A 14544-nucleotide genomic window follows, 5' to 3' on the forward strand; every position below is an offset into this window, starting at 1 on the left:
AGTACCTGCACCACGACGGGCTCCAGTGCCTGCACCATGACGGGCTCCATTACTTGCTCCATGCCTTGCACCTGTACCTGCACCATGCCAAGTGCAGTCAGTCGCAGCTCCACGACGCCAAGTTCCGCCAGTCGCAGCTCCACGATGCCAAGTGCCGCCAGTCGCAGACTCAAGCCAAGACCCCACGACAACGACGCGCACTGCTTCCACGCCTGCCACAACGACGACGCGCGCATTCCATGCCTGCCACGATGACGATGACGCGCCCACCTACCCGTCATCCACGGATGTGGCCGATTCCTGGTTGCCCACCACGCCAACTGCGCCCACCTCCTCGGCCGTTCCCTGGTCGTACGCCTCGTCAGGTGAATCGGCGTTCTACACGTCGCCGCCACCTGACTTTTCCTCGGTGGATTCGGGGCCACCTGGTCTGATCCTGCTTTGTTTTATTTTGTTTTTTTGGACATCTAGTATTTGTGCTTAACGGGGGGGCTCTGTCATGTCTGTTGATCATGTTTTTGTTTGGCCATGTGCTGTTTGTTTTTTGGACTCTTTAGTTCCCTGTTGTGCACTCTTGCTTGTTTTGTTTCCATGAATACTCATTAGTTTCACCTGTCTCACGTTTTGCACTCGCACACCTGTCACTAATCAGGTCAGTATTATTTAAGCTTGCAGTTGCCAGGCGGCCAGCCTAGCGACATTACCTCCTGGACACTCATATCCTTACTACTCATGCCATTGCCATGCTGCCATAGTTTTCTTGCTGCTCGTTTCTTGCCACGTGAGTTGTGTGTATTCTTGTCACAGTAAGTGTTTATTTGTTTCATGTTCATAGTTTTTCGCCCAAGTGCTAGTTTTTGTTTCATTAGTCAAGTTTGTTCTCCGCCTTTGTGCGTGTCTTTGTTTTGTACCTTTTTGTTAGAGTTCAAATAAAATCATATATTTACCTCCAAGCCATGTCCGATCCAACTTTACTTGCATCTTGGGATAACAAACACCCCAAAGTCCACGCCCTGACAACACCGATAACTATAAATCTGTGAATACTACGATTATTGACAGCAACATAAATGTGACTTTGTCATAAAGCACAATGCTGTCTCATTGACTTGTACTGGTTTACTGCCGCAAGATGGCGGCCGTGCTGACATCGCAAGCACATGCGTCGCAGGGGTCTTTAGATGTCTGTGTATTGTCACAGTTTAAAACGCTTGTATGCCTAGCTTTTTGTGTGTATAGATGTTTTAGAATGAAACACAAAACACTGCAAACTGCTAGCAAATAAGGGCAACGAAAATAAAGACAATTTTTTATGAAGTTTTTGATTTTTTTTTCAATATTTATTTATATACGTAGTAGTTCCTCTGCGTTAGTGCTTATGGTATATATGTATATTTATTTATTTTTTTTCCACTAAATTATAGTTTTTTCCTCATAACATGATGACTTTTATGTTGTAAAGTTTTTTTTTTTTTTTAAACAATTAAAAAAAACTATATTCAGACGTTTTTCCGTAAATAAAAGCTTTAAATTCATAATATGGTAACTTTCATATAAAAGTTAGATTCCCCCCCAAATACTACGACTTTTGTTCTCATAAATTACAGTTTTGACTACGTAACATAACAACTCTCATCTTGTAAAATTATGATTTATTTCTAGTAAACGACAGCTTTTTCTCATAATACAACAACTTTCATCATTTTGCTATGGTTTCTTATAAAAATTTGGATTTTTTTCCCCTTAACATTCAGACTTTTTTTCTCCCAAATTACACTTATTTCATCTGACAACAATTATCTTGTAAAATTGCCATGTCTTAAAAAACAGAAGATTTTTCGGAAAATTCTGCCTTTTTTTTCTTTCTCATGATACACAGTGCATTTTTACCAAGTAGACGCTTGACACGAGGTACACTTTTTGTGTAGAAAAATGTTTTAGAATGAAACACAAAACACTGCAAACTGCTAGCAAATAAGGGCAATGAAAAATACGAAGATTTTGATTGTTGTTTTCAATATGTATTTATTTATACAGTATATATATATATATATATATATATATATATATATATATATATATATATATATACATATATATATATATAAATAAATACATAAATATATCATCTGCGTTAGTGCTTATGATATATATTTATATTTATTAATATATTATTCCCCCCTAAATTAAATTTTTTCCTGATAATACGACAACTTTTATGTCATATTATTTATATTTTAAATTAATTCTCCATGATTGCGACCATACGTGTGCTACATCGATAACTATAAATCTGTGAATACTACGATCATTGACAGCTACGTAAATGTGACTTTATCATAAAGCACAATGCTCTCTCATTGACTTGTACTGGTTGACTGCTGTAAGGTGGCTTTGGCCTTGTGGTTAGAGTGTCCGCCCTGAGATCGGTAGGTCGTAAGTTCAAACCCCGGGCTGAGTCATACTAAAGACTATAACAATGGGACCCGTTACCTCCCTGCTTGATACTCAGCATCAATGTTTGGAATCGGGGGTTAAATCACCAAAAATTATTCCCAGGCGCCGCCACCGCTGCTGCTCACTGCTCCCCTCAACTCCCGGGAGGGAGGGTGACAGGTCAAATGCAGAGAATATTCTCATCTCACCGAGTGTGTGGTGCTTTGGTACTTTAAGTTTTTAACTTTAAAATGGTGCTGTTTTTTTTTAAACAATTTTTAAAACATTTTAATATTCAGACTTAATTTTTTTTGTAAATGACAGCTCCTTTAAAAGTTAGACCCCCAATACTACATTTCTTCTCGTAAATTACGGTTTTAACTTCATAATAGAACAACAGTCATCTTGTAAAAGGATGTTTTGTTATACAATTTGAACTTTTTTCCTTATAGTAAGTTTTTTTTTTTCTCATAATACAACAACTTTCATCATGTTGCTATGGTTTCTTATACAATTTTTTTTTTTTAGTATTCTGACTTTTTTTTTAGCCTAAATTACACTCATTTATCTTGTAAAATTGCGATATCTTAAAAAATTTTAAGATTTTTTGGAAAATTCTGACTTTTTTTTTTCTTTCTCATAATACATGTTTCTTTCTTACTCTATTTCAGAGCACATGTACGGACGTTACACCCCAAATTAATAGAGTAAAAACGTACATGTTAACTTTGCTAACAAGTGAGGACGCCTGTGGAGTTTTACTTGTTTGAATGTGAGTCGTCTTACTTCCCCTAATTTCCTGTCGGTATTTTTCTGACTTTCATGTTGAGAGTTGAGGAGCAGCAGTTGCACTAATTGCGTTTGCAGGTCCAGTGTGGGCGAGCCATCAGCGCCTCAGGTGGATCGCCACTTCTGAGAAGAAAAACGTCCCGCTGCTGTAAATGTTCTGAAAAGCTTTCAAGGCAACTGGAGAGCAAGAGACCTTTAAATGTATCCTTAAGGATTTGAGCAAGACCGCAGCGTGTGTAAAAGTGTTTGCGTGCGTATGCGTGTGTGTGTGTGTGTGTGTGTGTGTGTGTGTGTGTGTGTGTGTGTGTGTGTGTGTGTGTGTGTGTGCAGACAGTTATAATAGCACCTCATTAGAAGTGGGTGATGTGCAGGAAAATGGCCACTTGCTGGAGCAGATAACAATGAATCACATTAACCTTTTAGCTTGAGACGCTCTGAGAGACGGACCATGCAAACAATGTTGACGGCGGAACCTCCTGGAAACTTTTTAGCCCTAAGCCAAGAAAGTGAGGCTGAACTATAACAAGAAAGCACTTTTTAAACGTACCCCTCTCCAAGGCTGAAGAAAAACCTCCCTATTAAGAACACAACCACATGATGTCTTAACAAGACCACAGGTGGCGCTATACTGTAGATCCTAACCATTTTGGGGAAAGACACAACGGATAAAAGCATGTAGTCGCGTGTGTGTGTGTGTGTGTGTGTGCGTGTGTGTGTGTGCGTGAAGTGAATTATATTTATGTAGCGCTTTTTCTCTAGTGACTCAAAACGCTTTACATAGTGAAACCCAGTATCTAATTATTGCATTTAAACCAGTGTGGGTGGCACTGGGAGCAGGTGGGTAAAGTGTCTTGCCCAAGGACACAACGGCAGTGACTAGGATGGCAGAAGCAAAGATCGAACCTGCAACCCCAAGTTGCTGGCACGGCCGCTCTACCAACCGATGTAGGACTGAAACCATGGTCCCAATACGGAAAACCATTGCATCTAATAGAGAGTCAAATACTAGAGTCAGTGAACATTGTTCCAAAGTCAGGCTTTGTTGTTGATTTAACGTGCACACAAAAGTAAACATCGACAAGTGCAAAGGCAGCAATATATGATAAAACTATACAGCAGCTAAAGAAGGATTCCCTTAACCTGACTCTCGCCAGGTCCTAGTAGTTCGTTGAGCTCCACAAGGATCTGGGCTCAAAGGCATTGCAAACTGCTTCCAGATAGCAAAAAATAATGAACCAATCAGGATCGCCGGGCGGGGTTTTATAGGTGTGACGTAGCGCCAAAGCTGTTTATATAAACAACTATGGCAGCACGCAGCCTTCGCTGGGTCTTGTGCTGACATTGATTCTACTATTGCAACTTTTTTGTCGAATCAATCGAATAGTAATTCTTTAAAAGACAAACAGAAAACAGTTTTCAAGGCATTTATTGGTGGCAAGGATGCTTTGGCTCTTTTTCTGACCTGGTTTGGATCTCAGCGTCACGGGTTGATTTCGATGTGAGTGGTTGAAGTAGCACGTCATTCAAGATAACGGACAAGTGGTTTATCCAATCACATACAATGTTTTTTTTTACAAGGCCCCGCCTTTTGGTAATGAACCAAACAGGATCGACGGGCATGATGTCATAGATGTGACGTAGCGCCGAAGCAACTGTTTGATCCAAACAAAAATGGCGGCACGCAACCATCGCTGCTATTGCAACTGTTTTAACGAATCTATCGAATATAAATTCGTTAAAAGATGAACAGAAAACCTTTCGCTCTGTCGTTATCCAATGTGTCGGCTGTTCTGTTTTGGATTTCACAGCGTCACTCTCATCAGCATCACGGGTTGATGTCCATGTGAGTGGTTTAAGTAGCACGCCATTCAAGATAACGGACAAGTGGTTTATCCAATCACATACAATAATTTTTTTACAAGACCCCGCCTTCTGAAATACATCTCCTATTCAGAAGTGGCAGATCCTTGTGTGGAGCTCAGCGAACTACAGGATCTGGCGAGAGTCAGGTTAGGATTTCCCTATTCATCCCTGACTTCCCGTGCTGACATAAGACAACCCGCGTCCCAGATGTGACCATAGGATGAACAAATACACTACGGTGCTAAGACTATAGTGGCCATTAACAGTTAGCTTCTACAGCTGGGTTGCCCAAAGTGCTGCACAGGGGTCATCTGTGGTCCGTGACTCATTTGTCATCGGCCTTAAGCACATTACAAAAAAACAAAAAAGAGAGATCTAATTTGCACCCCTGGTGGTGAAAGCTATCAAAATTAGGGTGGTCCCGAAAAGGAGGAATTTTAAAAATTGACTATGTGTTGGTTTTAAAAGTGCTCCCCTCTCTGGCCAACATATTCAATAAAAAGTGTGTGTAAGAAATTGAAATGTGACCCCTTTGGCTAAAATTCATTAAAAAAAAAAAAAAAATGTATATGTAGGCATACTGTAATAATCCAAAGTAAATAATGAAGATTAAAAAACAATTACAATTTTTAAAAAAAGAAAGAAATACTAAAAGCAGTCTTCTCACAATGTGTCGACTTTCTTCTTATAAAATTGGGAAACGTTTCTCATATTTCTGTTTCTGTAATATTGCAATATTTGCTTGTAAAATTATGACTTTTTTATGTAAAATTATTACTTTTTAATGCAAAATGGTGACATTTTGTATAAAATTCTGACTTTTATCACAAAATTGCCAGTTTTTTTGTTGTTCATGTAAAATAGTGACTCTGACTCAAATGATGAATTTTGTCATAATTTTGCAATGTAAAAATCCAATTATTATTATAATATTGCCAAAATGTTAAAGTTTTCTTATAAAATTGTGACTTTTGTTAAGTAAAATTACAACTTTTTCAACAAAATTGCCAACATTTTAAGCTTGTTTTTAATAAAATTGCAACTGTTCTTTATTAAAATTCCAACTTTTGTCAGAATATTTCACAAATGTTCCGTTTTTCTTGTAAAATTTGGACTTGGCGTTGAGTAAAATGATGACTTCTTTCATAAATTTCAACAAATTTTTCACAACAAGCTTGTTTATGTTTGCATATATCATTAATGTTGTAAATACACATTTTTGTATATCTAGAAAAGGTGGTCCTACATTGGTAGGCATTTTTCGGAGGTGTCAAGAAGGTAACAAATACAAGATTGTGTTTGTGTTTGTGTGCGTGAGTGTGTGTGTTCGTGAGAGAGAGAGAGAGACAAAGAGAGAGCAAGACATTCAGGATGCAACAGAATAATACATAAGGAAGTCCAGTGTCACTGATGGCTTGAGACGTTTACTTACAGGTAATAAGAGTAGGAATAAGCATGTCTTCTGAGGCATGGTGACGATGAGGCCGATGAAGAAGAAGAAGAAGAAGGACACAACATTTAGTTAATTGATTAGTGAAGGGTATCGTCGTTTCTCGGATTTAATTCATGAGCCAAAACATCCTCAAAAAGCTTTTAATGTGTCCATAGTGCAGATCTAAATACTATTATTGTGCCAAAATAACAATTAGGCGGAATAATGGTCAATGTTTATTTTGGTTGATGATGCCTTCATTTCTTTTGGGACTTTTGTTGGTAAATATGTGCAAACCTATAGAATTAGGATAACATTATGGCAACTTTATTTAACATGGTATGATAAAGGTTTTTGCTAAATCCTATATTTTTTATATACATTGTAAAATGTTAGCTTTTAGGGACGGCGTGGCGCAGTGGGAGAGTGGTCGTGCGCAACCCGAGGGGCCCTGGTTCAAATCCCACCTAGTACCAACCTCGTCACGTCCGTTGTGTCCTGAGCAAGACACTTCACCCTTGCTCCTGATGGGCGCTGGTTGGCGCCTTGCATGGCAGCTCCCTCCATCAGTGTGTGAATGTGTGTGTGAATTGGTAAATGTGGAAGTAGTGTCAAAGTGCTTTGAGTATCTTGAAGGTAGAAAAGCGCTATACAAGTACAACCCATTTATCATTATTTACTTTTAATCCAGAATGTATCTCTTTATTTATATAAAGTTAATTGACTTCATATTTGTTAATGTAAATATTATTTAAAATGTACTGTATTTATCTGATATAGATTATTTATATATTCATTAGGGCTTTCAAACGGTTAAAATATTTAGTCCGGATTAATAGCAACTAATCGCATTTCGTTTATAGTTAACTGTAAATTAATTGCGATTAATCGCAAAAAGATATACAGTACTTTTTCATCATTATTAAGTGTACCCTAGACAGATCGTTTTTAAAGTTTTTAATACCATGACTGGACAATTACTTTGCTCTACTGAAATGTTTTTAAACATGATTTTTGAAACAGCTCAACACGAAAATAATATAAACACGTTTTTAAAGAGAATTTAATAATTACCAGCAGTGTCTTGACGTCTTGCCAGAAGTTCTATTTTATAGGAATAGGTTAATTCGTATTCCTGGTTTAGGACCACTTACATTAAAAGAGGAGAGTAGCTACACGTCCATGTTTAGATAGCAGTTTCATGCATTACTAACACAAAATGTGGATTGTTACAATAATGCTTTGGTTTTCTAAGATGTTAAGTGATATGTTTTGTACACAATAAAATGTTTCTGATATTCTGTACTTAGTAGTAGTAGTTTATTTTGGACATGTTAACAATAAAGCAAAACAAAAACTATTTTGAAAAAAGGAAATAATCTTGATAACATTACAGTAATGTACAGAAATAGAAACAAATATTTCACAATTAAAACATAAAAATCAAAACAATAGATAATGGTTGGATTTTTTTCATATTCAAAAAGGAGTAGGAATAAGTGAAACTTATTTACTCCCACCCTTTATTTTTTAAATCCAATAACTGGCTTTTTAATCATCATTATTATTATATACAATGATACATTTACCAGTCTTATTACAGTATTTTATCAATAATATTTTACAGACATTACTTACTTTTATTTCACACAAACATACAGTACATACATACAATATACACATACTGTATATAATCACATGAATACAAGTACTAATTGACGGTAACACCAACTAGTAAAAAGTAAACAACTACCCAAATAATTTGAATAATAATAATATTGTCAACACTTTTTGATTGTTAGAAACCCTCATTGAAAATCAAATCTTTGCATCGTTTTATTTTAAACATAATTATGGTTCGACGTTCTTTTAATTCCGCATTCAAACTGTTCCATGGTTGAACCAGAACATATTGAAACACGAAAGCTTTTTCGTGTTGTGCATATATTCTGAATATAAAGATTGAAATTACACCTTAAACTATACATTGGGGCAAAAAAGTATTTAGTCATCCACCGATTGTGCAAATTCTCCCACTTAAAATGATGACAGAGGTCTGTAATTTTCATCATAGGTACACTTCAACTGTGAGAGACAGAATGTGATAAAAAAAAATCCAGGAATTCACATTGTAGGAATTTTAAAGAATTTATTTGTAAATTATGGTGGCAAATAAATATTTGGTCAACCATTCAACGCTTTCAGTGATGGAAGGAGGTTTTGGCTCAAAATCTCATGATACATGGCGCCATTCATTTTTTCCTTAACACGGATCAGTCGTCCTGTCTCCAAAGCATGATTCCACCCCCATGCTTCACAGTAGGTATGGGGTTCTTGGGATTCAACTCAGTATTCTTCTTCCTCCAAACACGACGAGTTGAGTTTATACCAAAATGTATAAATGGATTATACAGCAGAGAATTGGGAGAATGTCATGTGGTCAAATGAAACCAAAATACAACTTTTTGGTAAAAACTCAACTCGTCGTGTTTGGAGGAAGAAGAATACTGAGTTGCATCCCAAGAACACCATAACTACTGTGAAGCATGGGGGTGGAAACATCATGCTTTGGGGCTGTTTTTCTGCTAAGGGGACAGGACGATTGATCCGTGTAAAATACATTCTTAAAAATTCCTACAATGTGAATTCCTGGATTTTTTTTTCACATTCTGTCTCTCACAGTTGAAGTGTATCTCTGATGAAAATTACAGACATCTGTCATTATTTTAAGTGGGAGAACTTGCACAATCGGTGGATGACTAAAAACTTTTTTGCCCCACAGTAAATCCCTTCCCTTTCAGTGAAAACATGTTGCACATTTCCAGGGAAGTGAATTGTTTTTTACTTTCATGCCTGCAGTATTAAACCGAGTCTCAGTGCTAGCGAAGAAGAATACTACCTTGTTCAAAGAAAGAAAGTCTTCCTCCGTCATATCCCCGCTGCCATTACGATACACTTAACTTCTATCTGCCAGGAAACATTTATTTAGGTATAAATATCACAGAATATTGACGAAAATCTCGGATAAAAGTGACTTTAGATTTTTTCTCTACCGTCTTTGTTTCTGCTGAGTTTGTATTCCATCCTACTAAAGCAGTAAAAGTAACGACCTGCATTTTATGTTTTTAATGCACTTAACTGTAATCCAAACACGGACGGGAAGCTTATCCTCACTCCAAGCAGCAATGCATGCTCAGCGTTTGCTCCAATGATGTCGTCGCACGGCAACTGAAGGTAAATTTATCTTGTCTTGTCCAGAGAACGACTTGCTATGGCTTTGGATCTGAGATTTCCATCAGGTCCCCCTTTCTTTGTGCATTTCTGCTAACTATTTTTGAGCCTGTGGCTCAACAGTAACTGAATGCCATCACACATTTTCCCAAACTAAGGAACAGGCCGAGGGTCAAAAATGTTCATTTAAGCCTGCTCAGAGGCCTTGTGGTTAGAGTGTATGCCCTGAGATCGGTAGGTTGTGAGTTCAAACCAAGTCACACTAAACACTACAGATGCGCAGATAGGCAATTATATCATCTGCAACCGCATCACTAAAGTCGTCATCCACCCGCCATCCACCCAAAACAACATTTGATCAAAAACCGCAACCGCCCGCCGCCCCGCCCGTTGTTATATATCAGGGGTCGGCAACCTTTACCACTCAAAGAGCTATTTCGACCCGTTTCACAGAGTAAAGAAGACAATGGGAGCCGCAACCATTCTCGCAAATATTTGCTGGTGCTCATCCAGATAACGAGAATAATGGCATGCTATGAAACCATTGCCTTTGACGCCTTCTACAACATGTGGAAACTGCTTGCCAGTCCAGCAATATGTTGTATGCAGCTTCCGCAAATACACATACAAGATTGAAAGGCATACTGGGTGATACAGAATACATTGATGGTTGTAATATAAACAACTTTAACGCTCTTACTAATATGCGCCACACTGTGAAGCCACACCAAACAAGAATGACAAACACATTTCTGGAGAACATCCTCACAGTTACACAACATAAACGCAACACAACAAATACCCAGAATCCTTTGCATCCATGACTGTTCCTGACTATAATTTACACCCCCGCGCCCCCAACTTTGCCCACCTTTCCGACGCACGGGGGTTGGTGCTAGCGGGTGTATAATATAGTCAGGATACTTATGGATGCAAAGGGTTCTGGGTATTTGTTGTGTTGCGTTTGTGTTGTGTTACTGTGAAGATTTTGGTGTGGCTTCCAGTGTGGCGCATATTAGTAAGAGTGTTAAAGTTGTTTATATCACAATCATCAGTGTACTCTGTATCACCCAGTTAGCCTTGCAGTCATGTGGGTGTGTCTGCAGAAGCTGCATACAACATGTTGCTGGGACTGGCAAGCACTATGTTCATGTTATAGAAGGCGTCAAAGGCAATGGCTTTATAGCACGCCTTTATTTCTTGTTATCTGGGTGACTGCCAGCAGATATTCGCGAGAATGTTTGCGGCTCCTAATGTCTTCTTTACTTTGTGACACGGGTCAAAATGGCTCTTTGATTGGGTAAAGGTTGCCGATCCACTATTTATGTATGTTAAATATTTCCGAATGGTTCAACCGCCACCAGCCTGAATCTTTTTTAAAATAATTTTTTTCGTCATGTCACCCGCCCGACCCCGCGGTATATCCGCGGATGACACTGCAAACCGCGCATCTCTACTAAACACTATAAAAATGGGGACCCTTCCCTCCCTGCTTGACACTCAGCAATAACGGTTTGAATTGGGGGTTAAATCACCAAAATGATTCCCGAGCATGGCCACCGCTGCTGCTCACTACTTCCCTCACCTCCCAGGGGGTGGAACAAGGAGATGGGTCAAATTTAAACCACACTTATTGTGTGTGTGTTGAATATCAGGGGTAATTTAACTTTTAACTTAAAAAAATATAAATATTCCCGTTAAAGGAACCTGTAGTTAACGTGTTATCTCGTTAACTTTGACAGCCATTAATTTTTTTTCTGCTTCTTTGCTGCATAAGCCACCTATAGTATTTAGTATTACCCAATCTGAAGGTTTTTCTCTCGCTATTAGAAAATAGTCATATTTATACAACCATATGGTGACATTTAAATGATCTTTAAAGCCAAACAAAAAAATTGGAGTGGATGTTCTTTTTTTTTTTTTAACTTTTTTGCTCAAATATTTCAATTAAACTGTAGTAAACTGTAACTTTTTTTTTAAACTGTTAATCCTTTTAAGGGGCTTTTGATTAAATCATGTCACAGGTTTAAAATAGTTTAAAATGATATGCAAATTTGGAACGTTGTTAGATCAGAAGACCTTATTTTTGTTATGGGCTGAAGTTGATTGAGAGATTTCAGAAAAAAAAAAAGATCAAGGATTTTTGAAAAATGAAACTTAGTGTTGGGTTTTGGGATATAGTGGAATAATTGCCGATGTACTGTACACCTGTGAAATAATTTGACATTGAAAGTTTAAACTTTAACATGAAAAAACACTCTAAGGAAGAAAAAAAATAACACATGTACAAAGGAAGTAAACAAGAAAATCTATGGCCAAAAACAAAGAACAAAAAACTGCCTTTGTCCCCGGATGGTCTAACACAGGACGTTAATGTCAGTTATTTCTGAGACCTGGAGATATACAATTATAGGAATAAATAAGATCTGCTTCTTCATACTCCTTTTTGGACACGTTAAGTTATGTGACGTTCTTCCGTGTCACTTTGTTAAGCACGTCAGAAACAAGAAATCATTACCACTTAAAAAATAAAGCAAAATAATAGATGTTTATATGTTAGAGAAGGAGAGGAGCACATCTGACAGCTTCAGTGCACCCGCTGAGAGAGATGGAAAGAAGAGCAAAAGAACACGAGATGAAAGGAGAGGTGAATGTGTGGTGTGATGACAGGTTGGAATGATCGATCCGTACCTCCATTGCCAAGAGCATGCACACACACGCCACACACACACACACACACACACACACACACACACACGCGCGCGCAATGACACTGCCTCTCTAAAATAGGTAAAAAATCAACAACAGACAACAAAAAAATCACAAATTCCCCAGCGGATCCGCTTCCTCTTTTTTGCCAATAATGGCCAGAATGGTCCTTTTCTACTTTGACTGACACTCGGTGAGAGCTTTTTACCAATATTCTTCTTCTCAGGATGTTAATAAAGTGCACTGCGCCCCCAGCGTCGCTGTAAAAGCTGCAGCTGTTAAAACTGCTCATAAATATTAATATGGTGTAGCCAAAACCACTCAACCATGTTCTGTGTGTGTGCGTGCGTGCATGCGTGCGTGCGTGTGTGTGCGTGTGCGTGCGCGTGTGTGTGCGTTTGTGTGAAATGAAGACGAAGAATTAAATTAGTGACACAGCAGGCAGCTAAAAAAAACTTAACTCCTTTTTTCCATTAAAAAAAGATAATACTAAAAGTCACAAATAACAAAGGTAATTACTGAATAAGTGGACGTTCTTTTTGAAATTGCTCAAGTTGGAAGGAAAATGTGTGATCATGAAATAAATAGGATTGTTTAGAGACTTGGAACATTGTTAGTGTGCATTATTTGATGATTGAATTATAATGTGGGAACATTTAGTTCGATAGTAATTTTTGGGGAGCGAAAATGAGAAATTCCTGGAAAAAAATAGGAATCCGGGGAATCTTGAAAAACGCAAAGCCTGAAAGTTTGGAATCAGCCGGGTGTTTTGGTGTTGGATGCGTTTGAAATGGTTGAGAAATGTGGAAGAAACAATAATTCTTAACTCGGGTTACCCGATCCAATTTTAACATGGGAGATATTGGTTTGATTTAATCAAGAAAAAATCTGTATCAGATTATATTGGCTTGCATGTAAAATGTTTTAACATACCCATTGTTCTCTGTTTGACACTTGGTCACACCTTTTCTAACATTCCACTAGGTTTGTATGGTATATCGGTATTAGTATAGTACCGCAATACTAATGAATCATATTCGGTACTATACCGCCTCTGAAAAGTACCGGTCATCCACACCCCCCGTCGTCGTCACGTCGTCTACGAGCAGACGGTCATGTTCAGCAGCGCACAAGGAGTACTTACAAGCAGACATAGTGTGTAGAGAGAAACGGGAGAACAGATGCATTTTGGCTCACGATAAAGGTGAAGTTATAACACTGACACGCCCTCAGGAAGAGGTGCTTTAAGACATGGCTAGCTTGCTAGCGGTAAACGTACAGCCGCAGTCTGCAGTGTTTTAGCTATTTCTAAATCACTCATCCTTGCCTCCATGGCGACAAATAAAGTACGTTTCTTACAAGTATCATCCCTGCAGGACGAGGAATAGCTAAACATGTTTCACTACACACCGTAGCTCACCGGCATCAAAATGTAAACAAACGCCATTGGTGGATCTACACCTGACATCCACTGTAATGATACCAAGTACAGGAGCATATGTATTTGATACTACTTTGATTATGTCGATATTTTTGGCATCATGACATCTTTTGTTATTTTTTTTTAATTTAAATTATGTTTATGAACTCAGGAAATATGCCCTGGACACATGAGGACTTTGAATATGACCATTGTATGATCCTGTAACGACTTGGCATCGGATTGATATCCAAATGTGTGGTATCATCCAAAATTGATGTAAAGTATCAAAGAACAGTGGAATAAGTGATTTTTACATTTTAACATAATTGTAGATTGAACATGTTAAAAGAGAAAGTAAGTAGATATTACCAGTAAATAAACAAGTAGATTTATAATTCATTTTCTACCATTTGTCCTTAATATTGTTGACAAAATAACAGAATGATAAATGGCACAATATGTTACTGTATATGTCAGCAGCTAAATTGCTTACTTACTAATAAAAGACAAGTTGTTTAGTATATTCACTACTTTATTTAAGGACAAACTTGCAATAAGAAACATATGTTTAATGTACCCCAAAATTTGTTGTTAAAATAAAGCCCGTAATGCAATTTTTGGTGGTGCCCTTTATTTAGAAAAGTACCGAAAAGTATCCAAA

At 37.8% G+C, this 14544-nt stretch overlaps 1 protein-coding gene across 1 annotated transcript in view; it reads right to left on the bottom strand.

The window, feature by feature from the left end:
- The window catches only part of ptprt (protein tyrosine phosphatase receptor type T), a 489779-nt gene that overhangs the window by 137068 nt on the left and 338167 nt on the right, over positions 1-14544 (bottom strand). The window contains exon 18 of the mRNA XM_061874425.1: positions 6521-6550. Within this exon, the coding sequence (XP_061730409.1) occupies positions 6521-6550 (30 nt within the window). The remainder of the gene's footprint in view (positions 1-6520; positions 6551-14544) is intronic.

The sequence above is a fragment of the Nerophis ophidion genome, linkage group LG16 (genome assembly GCF_033978795.1).
Source record: "Nerophis ophidion isolate RoL-2023_Sa linkage group LG16, RoL_Noph_v1.0, whole genome shotgun sequence".
NCBI lineage: Eukaryota > Metazoa > Chordata > Actinopteri > Syngnathiformes > Syngnathidae > Nerophis > Nerophis ophidion.